The following is a 16,342-nucleotide window of genomic DNA, read 5'->3' on the forward strand; positions in this document are numbered from 1 at the left end:
CACGGCGAGAAAAAAAGGAAAACTCAGGATGAAATGGAAAAATGTAAATAAAAAGAAATCAGGAATTCTTCATCCTCTTCCTCGGTGTTTGGAGGATCATGAAACATCTGATCTGTACATAAATTTGTTTTCCTTCCTTTTATTCTACCAACTTTAATAATCAGCTGATGTGCAAAAACCTGTGAATAGTATGTTTGTATTCTGTTTCTGTTGATTGTTAATAAACAATTGTCTCAGCATGTTTTTATCTCCTGTTTAGGTAATTATTTGTGGGATGGGGGGTGCACGGATGTGGTTCGGACATAAGTTTAATTTGGTTTTTAGGGGACAGCAACGACATTATGACAATAAAAGGCTTTTTGACTGAACATGAAATACATGAATATATGAGAAGTTTGTAAAAAGCTGGAAGTCGGAAACAAACTGAAACTATGTACATCTTCATCTCCATCACCATCACGGTTCAGTCAGAGTCTGTCCACACAAACTGGTGCTGCTTCAACCTCCATGGACCATCAGGACACGACTCATCCGTCCTGGTCACTCTCACTATCTCCAGCTGTAGAAGGAAGAAGAAAGAAGAGAGGAGATAAACGAGTGTTTGCAGAGACTCCCTCCATCAGGATAAAGAGCAGCAGGACTTCAGAGATGTTCAGAGCTGCAGTGGAGCAGCTGTGTGTCTGAAAATCCTGGAAAGCCATCAGCTGGAATACACCTTTATTTCTAAACACGTTAACACGAGCACAACACTGGTCTACAACAAACATCTGGACCATCTGATTGGCTGACTGCTGCCTCTGTCTTTCTGTCCAATCCTGCAGCCTGTCATCATTCTCGTCTTACAGCTTCACTGAGGAAAGCAGCTGCTGAGAAGCTGCAGCTTTACTGGAAACACTGGATCTTTGCTTTGATACCAACTGGTTTTAGTAGCAAACTGCAGGAAGCAGCAGGACCGAGTCCAACCTCCACTGACCTGAGAGTCTGCAGCTTGTAGTCTGGACTGTCCACCAGATCAGACAGCTGCTTCACACCTGGATCCTGCAGCTTATTCTTAGTCAGATGCAGATTTTCCAGATGGGAGGGGTTGGACTTCAGAGCTGAGACCAGAGAAGAACAGCTGATCTTCGACAACCTGCAGTTCTCCAATCTGAATAAAAAATAAAAGATATGAGATGAAGGCATCAGGATGCAGGTTAAAACAGTCTAACAGAACCAGTGAAAAAGAGCTTAATCAATATTAATGACATCATGCTGCTGCTTCAATAAAGACGTAGTGACTTCAGCTCTTCAACTCTGCAGCTCCACCAGTGGATCCATCCATACAAACACATGCTGTGCAGCCAAATGATTCAGGTTTCCAAAAAAAAATAATGTCAGGATGAATTCTGGGTCAAATGTCAACTCATTCATTTGTATGAAAAGAATTTTTAATATCGAGAGGCCTGATGTATGTTCTGACCCTTTTGCATGCAATTGTTAAATTAAATCTACTGAAATCTGTATCATTTCTCAAGTCTTATTTTTCGTAACGTAGACACTCGGCTTCAGTCCAGTTATTCACCTAGTTAGACAGGACACATTAAAGAGCATTTTCATCAGATAAGATACAATTCAACATCATCTTCATCATTTTACATGCTCCATATAGATGAGAATTAGAAAGGTGATGGACTTTATGAAGTCTGATGTTCATATTGATGTAACACGTGATCCGTAATCTGTGTATATTTCTCTTCAGTATTAGTGACTTGATGATTATAAAAGTCTGAGTTTGTGCTGATTTCAATAAAGTCAGTGATGAGGATGACAGTCTAGACTATGTAAAGGTCTGTTTGTAAATTATGTTTTGGACGATAAAGTTTTCCTTCCTAGAAAGACTTTGTGAGCAGAGAAAGAGTTTCAGGACAGGTGGGGCTGTCTGTGTTTATTCAGCATTTATGAAAGACATCTCTTCTCCAGTGATGGTATCTGGAACTTGTGAAGAAAACTTTTGTCTAATAAATTTGATTGATCAAGAACAGATGCATGATGGTACAAAAACGTACAAATCTGAACCCTTACAGGGAAACTAGAACCAAATACTCATCAAAATATGGAAACTAATCGATGCTCCAGGGTTTAATGTAGTTTTTAATGGCAGAAACTTTGATAGAATTTTAATTCAAATATCAATCTTTCTATGTAAATATTAAATGAAGGTATAAGTTTATTGAAGCTGAGTATTGATGTAAAAATTTGACCTTGTAAGAATGTTTATTTTTTCCCACAAATGAAGAATAAATGAACAATATCCATAATTTCCATGTTTTTAAGTAGACATTTCTTCATCAATCAGTACATATTTGTCCGTTTAGGAGTTTTTTTTCAAACATTTTCTCTGAAAAATTGATTGAGTGACGACATAGTTTCAACACAATGTTTCTGATGTCCTTGTTGGATGTTTTGTTGCTGATGAAGGAAACTCATCTCTAGACAGCAGCTTCATTTCAGTTTTCTTACTTCAACCCACATGTATTTATATTTAGTTTTACACACGGAAAATAGTAAAAAGACATTATTTGTTGCACCTTATGTCTTGATATCACCTGGATGAAATGATCTTAACAGACATTATTAGTATTAAAAACATAGAAAAATAAGATTTTCCATGTTGAGAGTTTTATATTTGGTAAACTTGCATTTGTTGAAATAAAATGTAATGGTAGTCAAATGAAGCCAATGTTGGTTTGATGGATTTCAGCCACAGTAAGAAGTTATTTAGTAAATGAGCTCTATAACTCATATATTGGACGACTACACATTCAGTCTGTCCACTATTGTCTTTTAGACTCTCTAAGTTCATTAACAGCGTCTGGATGACATTTTTGAATGTATTAGCTGTGAAGTTAATTAATGTTTCTGAAGATGTTTTATTTCAGGTTCAGACACATCTCTGGTTCTTCATTTGTTCCTGTCTGACACATTCAAATGTTTAGTTTTATGTAATAAATCAGAAGAGGAACTATAAGAAGAAACAAAATGTTATTGTACTAAAGCAGTCAGTGTGGATCAGTAGCAGATCAGCCTGATGTCTGCAGTTTAGTGTCAACACAACTTTCACATCATATTCATTTGAACACACAACTAAAACATGGTGTCTGACCTCAGAGTCTCCAGTCTGCAGTCTGGACTCCCCAGAAATCCACACAGATGTTTCACTCCTGAATCCTGCAGCTTGTTCCCACTTAGGTCCAGAAGTTCCAGATGGGTGGGGTTGGACTTCAGAGCTGAGACCAGAGAAGAACAGCTGATCTCTGACAACCTGCAGTTCTCCAAACTGAATAAAGAATAAAAGATGTGAGCTGAAGCCACCAGGATACAGGTTCAAACAGTCCAACAGAACCAGTGAAAAAGAGCTTCATCAATATTAATGACATCATGCTGCTGCTCCAATAAAGACGTAGTGACTTCAGCTCTTCAACTCTGCAGCTCCACCAGTGGATCCATCCATACAAACTCATGCTGTGCAGCCAAATTATTCAAGTTTCCAGACAAACAAACATGTCAGGATGAATTCTGGGACAGATGTCAACTCATTCATTTGTATGAAGATAAAATGAAGCATTTGTTTGAATATCAGAGACACAAAAACATGATTAACTGATGTCTAATATTTCATGCAGTAAAACTAGTTTCAAGTGTTAAACAAGCAGATAAACAACTTGTTATTGTAACATGTTGTGTTTGAATATCTCAATCAGTACAAACGTTACAATCTTAGGGCCAAATCCACAAAAGGATTGCGCGGCTTTTGCGGCCGCTAAACCGGTGCAAATGAGACAAAAAGAGAGCGTCTAATTCACCAAGCACCCGCAAAGGGGGAATTGCTCCACAAACTGCGCTGCCAAGCAAATAGTGGCAGTCTGCGCCGGTACCATTTGCATGCATGCAAATTAGGTAATTCGGCGCAAAATTGCCCCCTTTCTATGCAAATAAGCCTCATTGCAAAAAGCGCCTAATTCACAAAGGCCAGGGCTATTTGCCACACGCAAAAATAGTGGAGCAAATACCGTGTTTCAGAAGCGTGTATTAAACTGCGCGCAAACTCCTCACTCCCCGTCTCTCTGTTTCTCTCTCTCAATGTCATTCAAGCCTGTGTGATACTGAATGATATTAAGGGTGAAATCTACAGTCAGACATGACTGTACACAGTCAGATCAAGTGGGGTTGTGGACTTATCTCGGATTTAAAAATAAAAATAACAGGACGGAGCTCAGGATTCATCCATACAGTAGGGGCTGCTTTATTACAAACAATTCCACCATATAAACATATAAATCTAGAATGTGTGTGTTTAACAGCTTAATAATGTCATCACATATCACAACATATATCAGACTTAAAATAATAAAATAATAAATTAAAATAGCGCTGATCGTGTTCCTCTGTGTGAAGCTCAGTCAGTCAGGACTCTGGTGCTGCTGCTGCTGCTGCCGTGGTGACATGCGGGGAACCTCCTCACACTTTAGGACAGAACAAATGAGGGGCTGCGTTTAGGGAGCCCCACGGAGCCCCTAAAGGGACTCAGATTCTTTTTCATATATATGAGTTTTACTCGCGCGTGAAACCTTTACGTGCAGGTGTATGGTGCCTAAATTAGGGTCCCGCGTTAAAACGACGCAGAGGCTACGGCGTAGGGTACGCGGCGACGCGCACCTACGCGGTAGGCTCTGCGTTAAAGGAACGCAGAACCATAAACCCGCCCTGAGCAGCTCTGAGGGGAGACGGGAGAGAGGAGAGGGAGCGGGGGGTGAAGCGGGGCTGCGGGGCCGTTTTCGTATCGCTTTCATACAGTGTACACATACAGCTTTCATACGTGTAGCAAAACAAAGAACGTGAATTACCATTAGATCCTGATCTGATCCCGATCCAGTGTTAATGAAGTTACTGGTGCTGTGCCTTGTGCGTAAATGCGCACAGCCTCTTAACATTTGACATTTCATTAGCTTATGTCATTCAGACACTGAGGTCTTATCTATCTATCTATCTATCTATCTATCTATCTATCTATCTATCTATCTATCTATCTATCTATCTATCTATCTATCTATCTATCTATCTGTCTGTCTGTCTGTCTGTCTGTCTGTCTGTCTGTCTGTCTGTCTGTCTGTCTGTCTGTCTGTCTGTCTGTCTATCTGCGATGTCTGCAGTTTAGTGTCAACACAACTTTCACATCATATTCATCTGAACACACAACTAAAACATGGTGTCTGACCTCAGAGTCTCCAGTCTGCAGTCTGGACTCTCCAGAAATCCACACAGATGTTCCACTCCTGAATCCTGCAGGTTGTTGTCACTCAGGTCCAGAAGTTTCAGATGGGAGGGGTTGGACTTCAGAGCTGATACTAGAGAAGAACAGCTGATCTCTGACAAACTGCAGTCCACCAATCTGAATAAAGAATAAAATATGTGAGCTGAAGCCACCAGGTTGCAGGTTAAAACAGTCCAACAGAACCAGCGAAAAAGAGCTTCATCATTATTAATGCCATCATGCTGCTGCTTCAATAAAGACGTAGTGACTTTAACTCTTCAACTCTGCAGCTCCACCAGTGGATCCATCCATACAAACTCATGTTGTGCAGCCAAATGATTCAAGATTCCAAACAAACAAACATGGCAGGATGAATTCTGGGACAAATGTCAAGTCATTCATTTGTATGAAGAGAAAATGAAGCATTTTTTGGAATGTAAGAGACACAAAAACATGAAGAGCTGATGTCTAATATTTAATGTAGTAAAACTAGTTTCAACAGTTAAACAAGCAGATAAACAGCTTGTTATTGTAATATGTTGTGTTTGAATATTTCAGTCAGTACAAACATTAAAATCTTAGTGTTTGCACAGAAGATCATTTTGGACCCGCTTGGAAATCGAAAAAGCCTGGGAGATTGGATGATTGGACTTTGATGATTGGAACTTTATGGAATGGACTTGGAGAAAAACACAAAGTTCTTGAGTGATGCAGAACTTTGTTGAAAACAGAGAACTGCGGCACTCATGAGGGTAAGGTTAATAAAATGCCTTTATTATTGCATGGCTAATCTCTTAAAAGCGTGTCTACGCGTTTCAGCCAAACTGGCCTTCGTCAGGACAAAAGAGAAATGTTTGTCAGACAGCTCAATTCACAATTAAATAGATAATTTCAAACAGCTGCTCAGTGTGAGCAGGTAGGAGGTCACATGACCTGAACAGCAAGACCTGCCAATGACAAGCAGAGGGTGAGAGACTCTGTACTGAAAGAAAAAAAACTAAATCACAGTAAATAAATCAACATTTCACATTTAAACATTGCCTATAGTCAATTCAATAAATCAAAAATGCATACAAAATAAGTATTGAGCCTAAAAAGAAACTAAGGAACCGTCAGAGTCAATCTTAAAGGCCAACAAAACACACTAATAGTCAAAGAATACAAAATACACTCACAGAAAAGGAGAAAAGTCAAGTTCTCCATTCAACCCTGGATAATGAGTGGCCTTTAATCTGTAAATCCAAAATGACTCTCTTTGCAGGAGTCTTTTGAGTCTATCTCCTCCCCTGATAGAGTCTTCAATATGTTCTATGCCGGATATTTTTAAGGAGTCACAACTACCGTGACTTACATCTTTGTAATGAACAGCCATGGGGTACTGTGGATTACCAGTTCTAATGGCATGCTTATGTTCTGCCAATCTTGCCTTCAATTTGCAGAACTTTGTTGGATGAGCAGAGGCACTGAGCTGCAACGTGAAACATTTATATTGGACAATTATCTGTTGGATCAAGTGAAACGAATTTTGTGTGGAAAATGGAGGAACAGGATGAAGGAATTAAAAAAGAACGAGAACTCTTTAATTTGATTAAAAGGCACAGAGCCAAGCTCAGCGTTCTGACAAGAAAAAGAAATGACATTCATGTCCTAATTGATGTTCGACAATCGAAGCCTTCCATAGATGAACATATGAAAATGTTTCATAGTTATTTATGGGAGCTTATGTACTTGCAAGCTTCAGTACAAAGACTGTTGAACCAGGATGAAAAGAAAACAGATCATGGCGATTTGCATGAACTTAAACTGATCAGCTTTAAAGAGTTATTAGAGGAAATTGAGACTTGTATGAACGATGACCCTGATGCACACAAGGGCGATTTAAATGACGATAAAGTTTCCATTCCTAGAAGGACTTTGTGAGCAGAGAAAGAGTTTCAGGACAGGTGGGACCGTCTGAGTTTATTCAGCATTCATAAAAGACATCTCTTCTCCAGTGTTGGTATCTGGAACTTGTGCAGAAAACCTTTGTCTGATTAATACATTTGATTCATTAAGAACAGATGCATTGACGGTACAAAAACGTATCGTTGTCTCATTGTCTAGAGTCTAGACAGCAGCTTTGTTTCAGTTTTTCTTACTTCAACCCACATGTATTTATATCTAGTTTTACCCACTGAAAATCATAAAAGACATTATTGGTTGCACCTTATGTTTTGATGTCACCTGGATGAAATTATCTTAACAGACATATTAAGGAATAATAGTAAAAACATAGACAAATATTTTTTTCCATGTTGAGAGTTTTATATTTGTTATACTTGTATTTGTTGATGTAAGAGCCAAAATGATAAATGTATTTTTGCTTTGAATTATTGTTTGTTAAAGCAGCACTATGTAACTTTTCCACCTTAATATAATATTTCCAGAGTCATTGTGATGGTAAATCAACTTCCAACAGGTTTAATGACACCTCTGTCACGGTCTGTATTGCCTTCACTGGCACTATGTAACTTTGAGGTGCATGGTAGGAACCCTTCCACAATAAAAAACTACAGATTTCTACGGCTTTGACTGCTTTACGGCATACGTCACTTCCCCCTCCTTCCCGATTTGTAGTCGAGACGAAAACTGGGTGGGACGTGGAGCGCAGAGCTCAGCAAAAGCTGGTATCATGACCGAAGCAGCGAAAAAAACGAAGAAAATAAAAGTTTTATCGGAGGAGGCGAAAAAAGAAAGCAGGACAGTAACAAGCTAAATGACCGGACAAAAGAATAAATAAATAAAATTTAAAAAAAAATGCCCGGACAAGAATAAACATTGGCCCGGCGTTCACTCACTGGCATGAGCTGAAAGAGGAGGAGGGATGTGTATTTATGGGGATAAAAGAAGAGACATAATTGTTATGATACAAATGTAAATGTAGAGTTCTATGCTCAATAAGAATCAAAATTAAAGCTGCAAGCAGCGATGAACGGGTCCTCGCACTCATGACCACCGCCCCCCATAAGCATATCAGAAATTACACCACCCACGACTTTCTATATCAAACCATTCAAAAGTTATGGCAGAAAATAGGAACTATGAAATATCGACCAATCAGAAGAATGGGCGGGGCTAATTTGCACCAATTATGGTCAAGGACTCAAAACAATGTCCGATGACACCACCCCAAAGTACGAGACCTGGAAATGACCAAAATTCATGAAAAATGACATTTTCTGTTCAAAATGCTGGAATTCCTGTGTAACTTAGAGCATGGGTCCAAGATACTTTTTTGTAGGGCTTTGTCTGATACAATAGACACATAAAGGTCATTGCTGCAGGTCAAACCATACTATGAGGCTCGTCGGAAAACATAAAATAGGTGGCGTGGCGCTATGGAGCCCATTCTTGTCGACCCATGCCTGTCGCCCATAAAATATGTAATTCTCCACGACTCTGGAAGCGTGTACAAAGATTTGGTGAGTTTTCGAGCATTTTAAGGCCTCCAAAAAGGCAATTCATTTCTCGGAAGAATAATAATAATAAGAAGAATTAAAGCTGCAAGCAGCGATGAACGGGTCCTCGCACCGTCCCCCATAAGCATATCAGAAATGACACCACCCACGACTTCCTATAACAAACCATTCAAAAGTTTTAGCAGAAAATAGGGACAACCAATCAGAAGAAGGGGTGGGACTAATTCAGGCCAATGAAGGTCAAGGACTCAATACAGAGTCTTATGACACCACCCACGAGTCTTTATGTCAAACCATTCAAAAGTTATAACAGAAAATAGGGAGAACCAATCAGAAGAAGGGGTGGGACTAATTCAGGCCAATGAAGGTCAAGGACTCAATACCGAGTTCGATGACACCACCCACGACTCTCTATGTCAAACCATTCAAAAGTTATAGCAGAAAATAGGAACAACCAATCAGAAAAAGGGGCGGGGCTCATTTTCACCAATTATGATCAAGGACTCAATATCGAGTCCGATGACACCATCCACGACTCTTTATGTCCAACTATTCAAAAGTAATGGCAGAGAAAATTATTCTAGGGGGCGCTGTTGAGCCGTTAGGCCACGCCCATTAATGCAAACCATGAAATATCAAATTTATCGCCAGGCCTGGCTTGCATGCAAAATTTGGTGACTTTTGGGGAACTATCAAATATGGACCAATCACATGAAGGGGGGGGTGCGCTTTTTGAGCGCACCCCCCCTTTGCTATAAAATTACGCGATTAATTCATAATGTTCAAAATGGCCGACTTCCTGTTCGGTTTCGTACATGGCGCCAAGAGACTTTTCTTTAAGTTGCGAAATGATACAGGTGTGTACCGATTTTCGTTCATGTACGTCAAACCGTATTGTGGGGCTAGAGGCACAAAGTTTTTTTCTGTCTGAACCAATCAGATGAAGGGTGGGCGTGCTTTTTGGCGTCTAGCGTTGCCACGGTAACGCTTTTTAAAGAGAAAAGTAATGTGTGTTGTCGCAGGATGGAGACGCACATTTTGATGTATAACACACCTGGGTGCACGTTACGGTTCGGGCCGTATTAACAGCCGAAGGAATGGCATAAATTTCGCCAAAATGACACGATTAATTCAAAATGGCCGACTTCCTGTTCGGTTTCAGCCATGGCGCCAAGAGACTTTTCTTGTTGTGCCATGATACAGGTGTGTACCGATTTTCGTGCATGTACATGAAACCGTATCGTGGGGCTTGAGGCACAAAGTTTTCAAGGGGGCGCTGTTGAGCCATTTTGCCACGCCCATTAATGTAAACCAGTGGTTCCCAAACTGGGGGGCGCGCCCCCTAGGGGGGGCGCAGCGCTATTGCAGGGGGGGCGCAGTGAAGTTGGAAGGTAGATTAATAAAAAAAATAAATAAATAAAATTAAGATTTTTTTTTTTTTTTTTTTTTTAAGATTTTGCCTTCAACACATATGTGCAGTGAGAGAGAGACAGGAAATAGGGGGGAAGAGAGAAGGGGAATGACATGAAGTAATGGTCTGGCCAGCGGGAATCTAACCGGGGACCTGCTGCTTAAGGCCCCACAACTATCCGGTGCTACTGGAAGGAAGATGCATGTGGCAATTTCTCACCTGCAACCGGTTTGAGATGATCTGTAACATGAAACAAACCCACCCCACTCACTGAAAAGGTGTAGGGATTAAAACTGCCATTTTTGCAGAGCAATTGTTGACATTTTGATTATTTGTTTAGCTGTTGCTGCTGTTTTTAAAAAATATGTTGAAAGTAATGTATACTATATTGTACAGTAAAAAGGAAAAAAAAGAAATGTGTTGCACACTTGAAGCAAGCCCACTCACATCACTGAAATGATGTGGGGATAAAAGGGGTAATTTCTGTAGAGCAAATGTTCAGATTTTGGCTCCTGTTTGTATTGTTGTTGTGTCAATCTCTGGGAGCTGGTCAGGTTGAAAATCTATTTTTACAGAGATGGACAGTTTTTTCGCACATATGTTCAATATATGAAATATATTGCAGTCGCATTTGAATGCAAAAGATGTGTGTGTCTGTGTTGGGGTGGGGGGGGGGGGAAGCTCGAAAATTATGTTATGTACAAAAGGGGGGCCTGGCAAAAAAGGTTTAGGAACCACTAATGTAAACCATTAAATATCAAATTTTTCGCCAGGCCTGGCTTGCGTGCAAAATTTGGTGAGTTTTTGGGCACGTTTAGGGGGACAAAAAGGCCCTCCTTTCGTCAGAAGAATAAAGAATAACAATTCCTACAGATACAATAGGGCCTTCGCACTGCAAGTGCTCGGGCCCTAATAATAAACATCACAGATACAATAGGGTCCTCGCACCTTCAGTGCTCGGGCCCTAATTAGAATGTTGTCACATCAGAAATATTCGTCTTGGGTTCTAGTATTTTTCCTGAGAACTGTAAAATTGTGCAGGGCTGATCTGCAAAATATAAGTAATGGGCATTCAGTTATTCACAGGTTATAAAGTATTTTTTTATTTTAAGTCCCTCTAAAAAACGTGACAGGAAAAAGGTGCAGAGCATATGAGTTTGTAGGGCGCATTATCTCGCTGAAACAACTTAATAAAACCAAGTTGAACTTAGTGTTTTTCAACTTCGTCATATTATATTTTTTTGCCAAAAATAGATACGTTACCTCTTCGCCATCCATCCTGCAAACGACCGCTGAATACAGAAAAGTAGTTTTGAAAGTCCGTCCCGTCTTCTCTCATCAAAACAAATGCACGCGACGGGGACAGGAGTTTTCCGGCAGGACGCGCTGGTGCTCATGGGAAATGTAGTGTTCTTTCTGGTAAAGCACTACCAATTTTGTCCAAAGGAGCCGCCAAACTCAACAAAAGCTGAAAGTTACATTGTGCTGCTTTAAGATATTATATTGAGATCTATAAATATGTAAATTAATATAAGATCCTTTTGTTCATCATTGAAAAATTCAAATGTTTAACCACTAGGAGGAGTTCAGCTAAATGTGATCTACATGACAAGTTTTTATTTTATTACACAGTTGGGTGGAGGTGTTACAGTTTTTTGACCGACCTACCAATTAAGGAACAACTAAACAGGTTAGACCTCAACTACCATGGGAAAATTGAGGAGCTTGAATAATTGTTCATTTCTTGTAATACTGACACATTATATCAGTAAAGTTGATGCAATGAAGATTTTGGAGATGGAGGAATTTTTCGGGTCAGACTGGTTGCAGTACACCCGCTCCATTAGTGGCATGCAGAGATAGAAGGGGCTGCCACTAGTTTATTAACAGCATCTGGATGACATTTTTGAACGTATTAGCTGTTAAGTTAATATTTCTGAAGATGTTTGATTCCAGGTTCAGACACATCTCTGGTTCTTCATTTTTTCCTCTCTGACACATTCAAATGTTTACTGTTATGTAATAAATCAGAAGAGGAACTTTAAGAAGAAACAAACTAGTGAACTAAAGCAGTGAAGAAAAACTCAGAGCAGTAAGATGGTCAGTGTGGATCAGTAGAAGATCAGCCTGATTTCTGCAGTTTAGTGTCAACACAACTTTCACATCATATTCATCTGAACACACAACTAAAACATGGTGTCTGACCTCAGAGTCTCCAGTCTGCAGTCTGGACTCTCCAGAAATCCACACAGATGTTTCACTCCTGAATCCTGCAGGTTGTTGTTCTCACTCAGGTTCAGATGTTTCAGATGGGAGGGGTTGGACTTCAGAGATGGGACCAGAGAAGAACAGCTGATCTCTGACAAACTGCAGTCCTCCAATCTGAATAAAGAATAAAAGATGTGAGGTGAAGCCACCAGGATGCAGGTTAAAACAGTCCAACAGAACCAGTGAAAAAGAGCTTCATCAATATTAATGACATCATGCTGCTGCTTCAATAAAGACGTAGTGACTTCAGCTCTTCAACTCTGCAGCTCCACCAGTGGATCCATCCATACAAACTCATGTTGTGCAGCCAAATGATTCAAGTATCCAAACAAACAAACATGTCAGGATGAATTCTGGGATAAATGTCGACTCATTCATTTGTATGAAGAGAAAATGAAGAATTTGTTTGAATGTCAGAGACACAAAAACATGAAGAACTGATGTTTAATATTTCATGTAGTAAAACTAGTTTCAAGTGTTAAACAAGCAGATAAACAACTTGTTATTTTAATATGTTGTGTTTGAATATCCCAGTCAGTACAAACGTTATAATCTTAGTGTTTGCACAGAAGCAGGACTAGATAGGTTACCATGGAGATTTCTCGTGTGCAGCTAACCTGGTCTGGAAGAAGTTATTTAGTAAATGAGCTCTATAGCTCATACATTGGACGACAACACATTTAGTCTGTCCACTATTGTCTGTCGGACTCTTTCAGTTTATTAACAGCATCTGGATGAAATTTCTGAACATATTAGCTGTTAAGTTAATTAGTGTTTCTGAAGATGTTTTATTCCAGATTCAAACACATCTCTTCATTTGTTCCTGTTTGACACATTAAAATGTTTAGTGTTATGTAATAAATCAGTAGATGAACTTTAAGAAGAAACAAACTGTTATTGGACTAAAGCAGTGAAGAAGAACTCAGAGCAGTAAGATGGTCAGTGTGGATCAGTAGAAGATCAGCCTGATGTCTGCAGTTTAGTATCAACACAACTTTCACATCATATTCATCTGAACACACAACTAAAACATGGTGTCTGACCTCAGAGTCTCCAGTCTGCAGTCTGGACTCTCCAGAAATCCACACAGATGTTTCACTGAATCCTGCAGGTTCTTGTTCATGCTCACTTCCAGATGTTTCAGATGGGAGGGGTTGGACTTCAGAGCTGAGCCCAGAGAAGAACAGCTGATCTCAGACAAACTGCAGTTTTCCAATCTGAATAAAGAAACAAGAAAATACAAATCTAATCGGATGTTTGTTTTTAACATCAGTCCAGCTGAAATGAAGACATGTGGTTTCTGACGGCGACGTTACAGCATTTAGGTTCATTTACCAGCCGCTGACTAGATGTTATTTCACTTATTCATCATCTCATGTTCTGTCTGTTTTGTCATCAATGAACTTTGAAAATTGTCCCGTCCTTCCTGAAAATCCAGTAAAGTACATAAAGTTCTAGAAAAGTTCTAGAAAAGAGATGAAGGCATGAAGGCATGTTGTCTTTGAACCACGTCCTCTTCTTTGTCCTCGACTGAACGTCTCCGTCCTCGTCTGACCTCAGCAGCTTCTTTCGGACCCATCTGGTTCTGTCCGACAGTCAGGACCGTGTGAATGTTCCCGTTCTAACTGTTAGGTTAAAAAGTCATCACAATATTAATAACTTTAGAAAAAGACACCGGAAACTGTCAGAAATGATTTTTAAAGGCCTTCTGCGCAGAAGTGAAGCAAAGTCGGAGCCCTGTCGAGCAACACGGCTCTCTCTCTGTGGCTTTCGACGGAATGCTTGCTGGGTCCTTCTTAGCAGGAGGTATTTATTGAAAAACTGACAGGCGTTGGCTATGTTAAGACAACCAATGGTAGACAGTGGATGGACAATTGACAAAAACAGATGGTCACACACATGTCTTTTCAGTTAACGAGGCTTAGTATGAAGAAACAAACAGACATCCTTAAAACACAAAGAGTCAAGAGGTCAACTAAAATAGGACCTCTTGTTGGAGGTTTGAACAGATGGTTTTTAAAAACACTGGGTTATTTACAAACCAGAAGTCACCAGGCCAAACTTCATGGGGGTCTCGTGTTATCAGATGGTCCAACTAAACCTAGCTAACCTTTAAGCCAGCTTAACGTCTTGAAACAACATGAAGGGTCAATAAATGAGCTCCTTCTGGACAAACAAGAAACTCTGTAAGGCTTTGCACAGATGTGTCTAAAGACACTGCTCAGCTGTTAACAAAGCCATAAATACCTAAATACCATCAGGGAATGGCCTGCCTGTAACTTCTGTTAACAATTGTAAACTTGTGAAAAACGCAGCAGTCAACTTCTCTGAGCTTACGTAATTCTGTTCATAATGACAATCTTAATTCAAAAGAGTTGATTAACCTCACACTAACCCAGAACGGACTGATACTTGGATCACAGCAGGTTTGTGTCCAAATGAAAAGTGACTGAATGATGATGAAGCAGCAGGAAGTTGAGACGATAAACACACCTGAACCCCCGATCAGAGGAAGCATTTAGGTTCATTTACCAGCCGCTGACTAGATGTTATTTCACTTATTCATCATCTCATGTTCTGTCTGTTTTGTCATCAATGAACTTTGAAAATTGTCCCGTCCTTCCTGAAAATCCAGTAAAGTACATAAAGTTCTAGAAAAGTTCTAGAAAAGAGATGAAGGCATGAAGGCATGTTGTCTTTGAACCACGTCCTCTTCTTTGTCCTCGACTGAACGTCTCCGTCCTCGAGTTGATTAACCTCACATTTCCCTACTCTTGTCATTTTGAAACTTCACAGCACCCAAAATAAAACACTCCAGTGTCATCATAAACATACAGGTAATGAAAACACAGAAAAGTACAAAGACAGTAATAGTCGTAATCGAAATCGTAATCTCAGTCATTATGTCAGCATGACTCAGTAATGAAAAAGTCTCTTCCATTCCTCGGACTCCTCTCCTAGTTTGTTGTCGCAAGTCAGTTTGGCTAGTCTTCTTCTTCAGGCTGGGCTGGCGAGTAGGCATCAGTTGAGTTCTTCAGCGGACAAAGGTTTGAATACCGTCCGACTTCCCGCCTACTCAAGCCTGGAATTTCTCTGCTAGCTTTCACTGCAACTGGTGAACGCAGTAGATCATTCAGCAGCCTTTACTGCTGCCGGTGCTGTCGGTGTCCTGATTTGGACAGCAAAAGGCCCGTCCTGACGGGTGATGACGTTTCACCACTCGACTCAGGATCCGGTTACCCAGTTTCAGCAGTTCCTGCTTTAGGAGAGGGAAGAGGAAGAAAACAGCAGCGTACAAGAAGACGATTCTCATGTACAGTTCGACTAATGGCCGTCATTCAGGCCATGGCTTTCCTGAGCCTTAACTTAACAGGCCATTAGTTCACTCCAAGAATGAAATCCATATGAACAACTTCAAATGGATAGGTCCTCTCATGTTGTATCTGCAACATGTCGGAAAACTCCTACTAAAAATTTTTTAAAGGGTATTTAGTATTTAATCCTCATGATGTATCATATGTACCCCTACATACTCCCACTCCCTCCTGTTGAGCCATAGAAACTCCCTATGGCTCAACTTAGCCACCAGGGGGAACAACTTCCTTGGAAGCACCAGTTTGCTTCACAGCATTATTTTGCATGCCGACAGGGGTGGGGGTTTCATGTCATTAGACCCCCTCCTTGTTGACTTCTCCCTGGAAGAGTCAGGCTGCCAGAGTCAGGCTCCCCAGATAAGTGGCCCTCCCACTTCTTGACCTCTGCATCCTGGCAGGTCGGCAAGTCTGACTTAATGATTCTCTAGGGTCGGATATCTATGTCCCTCAGAGATCCCCCCCTCCCATCACCAGATTAGATGGGGCAAAAACCTGGTAAATTCTGTCTCCCACCGTAGATTAGACTACAGAATTTCTCATT

The 16,342-nt window shown here is 40.3% G+C and overlaps 1 protein-coding gene across 1 annotated transcript in view; it reads right to left on the minus strand.

Annotated features, from left to right (window-relative positions):
• Positions 1-436: 436 nt before the first annotated feature.
• Positions 437-16,342, minus strand: part of LOC133419258 (ribonuclease inhibitor-like) — a 29,693-nt gene continuing 13,787 nt past the window's right edge. The window contains exons 5-10 of the mRNA XM_061708327.1: positions 13,471-13,644; positions 12,365-12,541; positions 5,255-5,428; positions 3,143-3,316; positions 974-1,147; positions 437-559 (exon numbers count right to left, since the gene is read on the minus strand). Coding sequence (XP_061564311.1) covers positions 550-559; positions 974-1,147; positions 3,143-3,316; positions 5,255-5,428; positions 12,365-12,541; positions 13,471-13,644 — 883 coding nt within the window. The 3' untranslated portion in view covers positions 437-549. The remainder of the gene's footprint in view (positions 560-973; positions 1,148-3,142; positions 3,317-5,254; positions 5,429-12,364; positions 12,542-13,470; positions 13,645-16,342) is intronic.

This window comes from Cololabis saira, chromosome 19 (assembly GCF_033807715.1).
Source record: "Cololabis saira isolate AMF1-May2022 chromosome 19, fColSai1.1, whole genome shotgun sequence".
NCBI classification, from domain to species: Eukaryota; Metazoa; Chordata; class Actinopteri; order Beloniformes; family Belonidae; genus Cololabis; species Cololabis saira.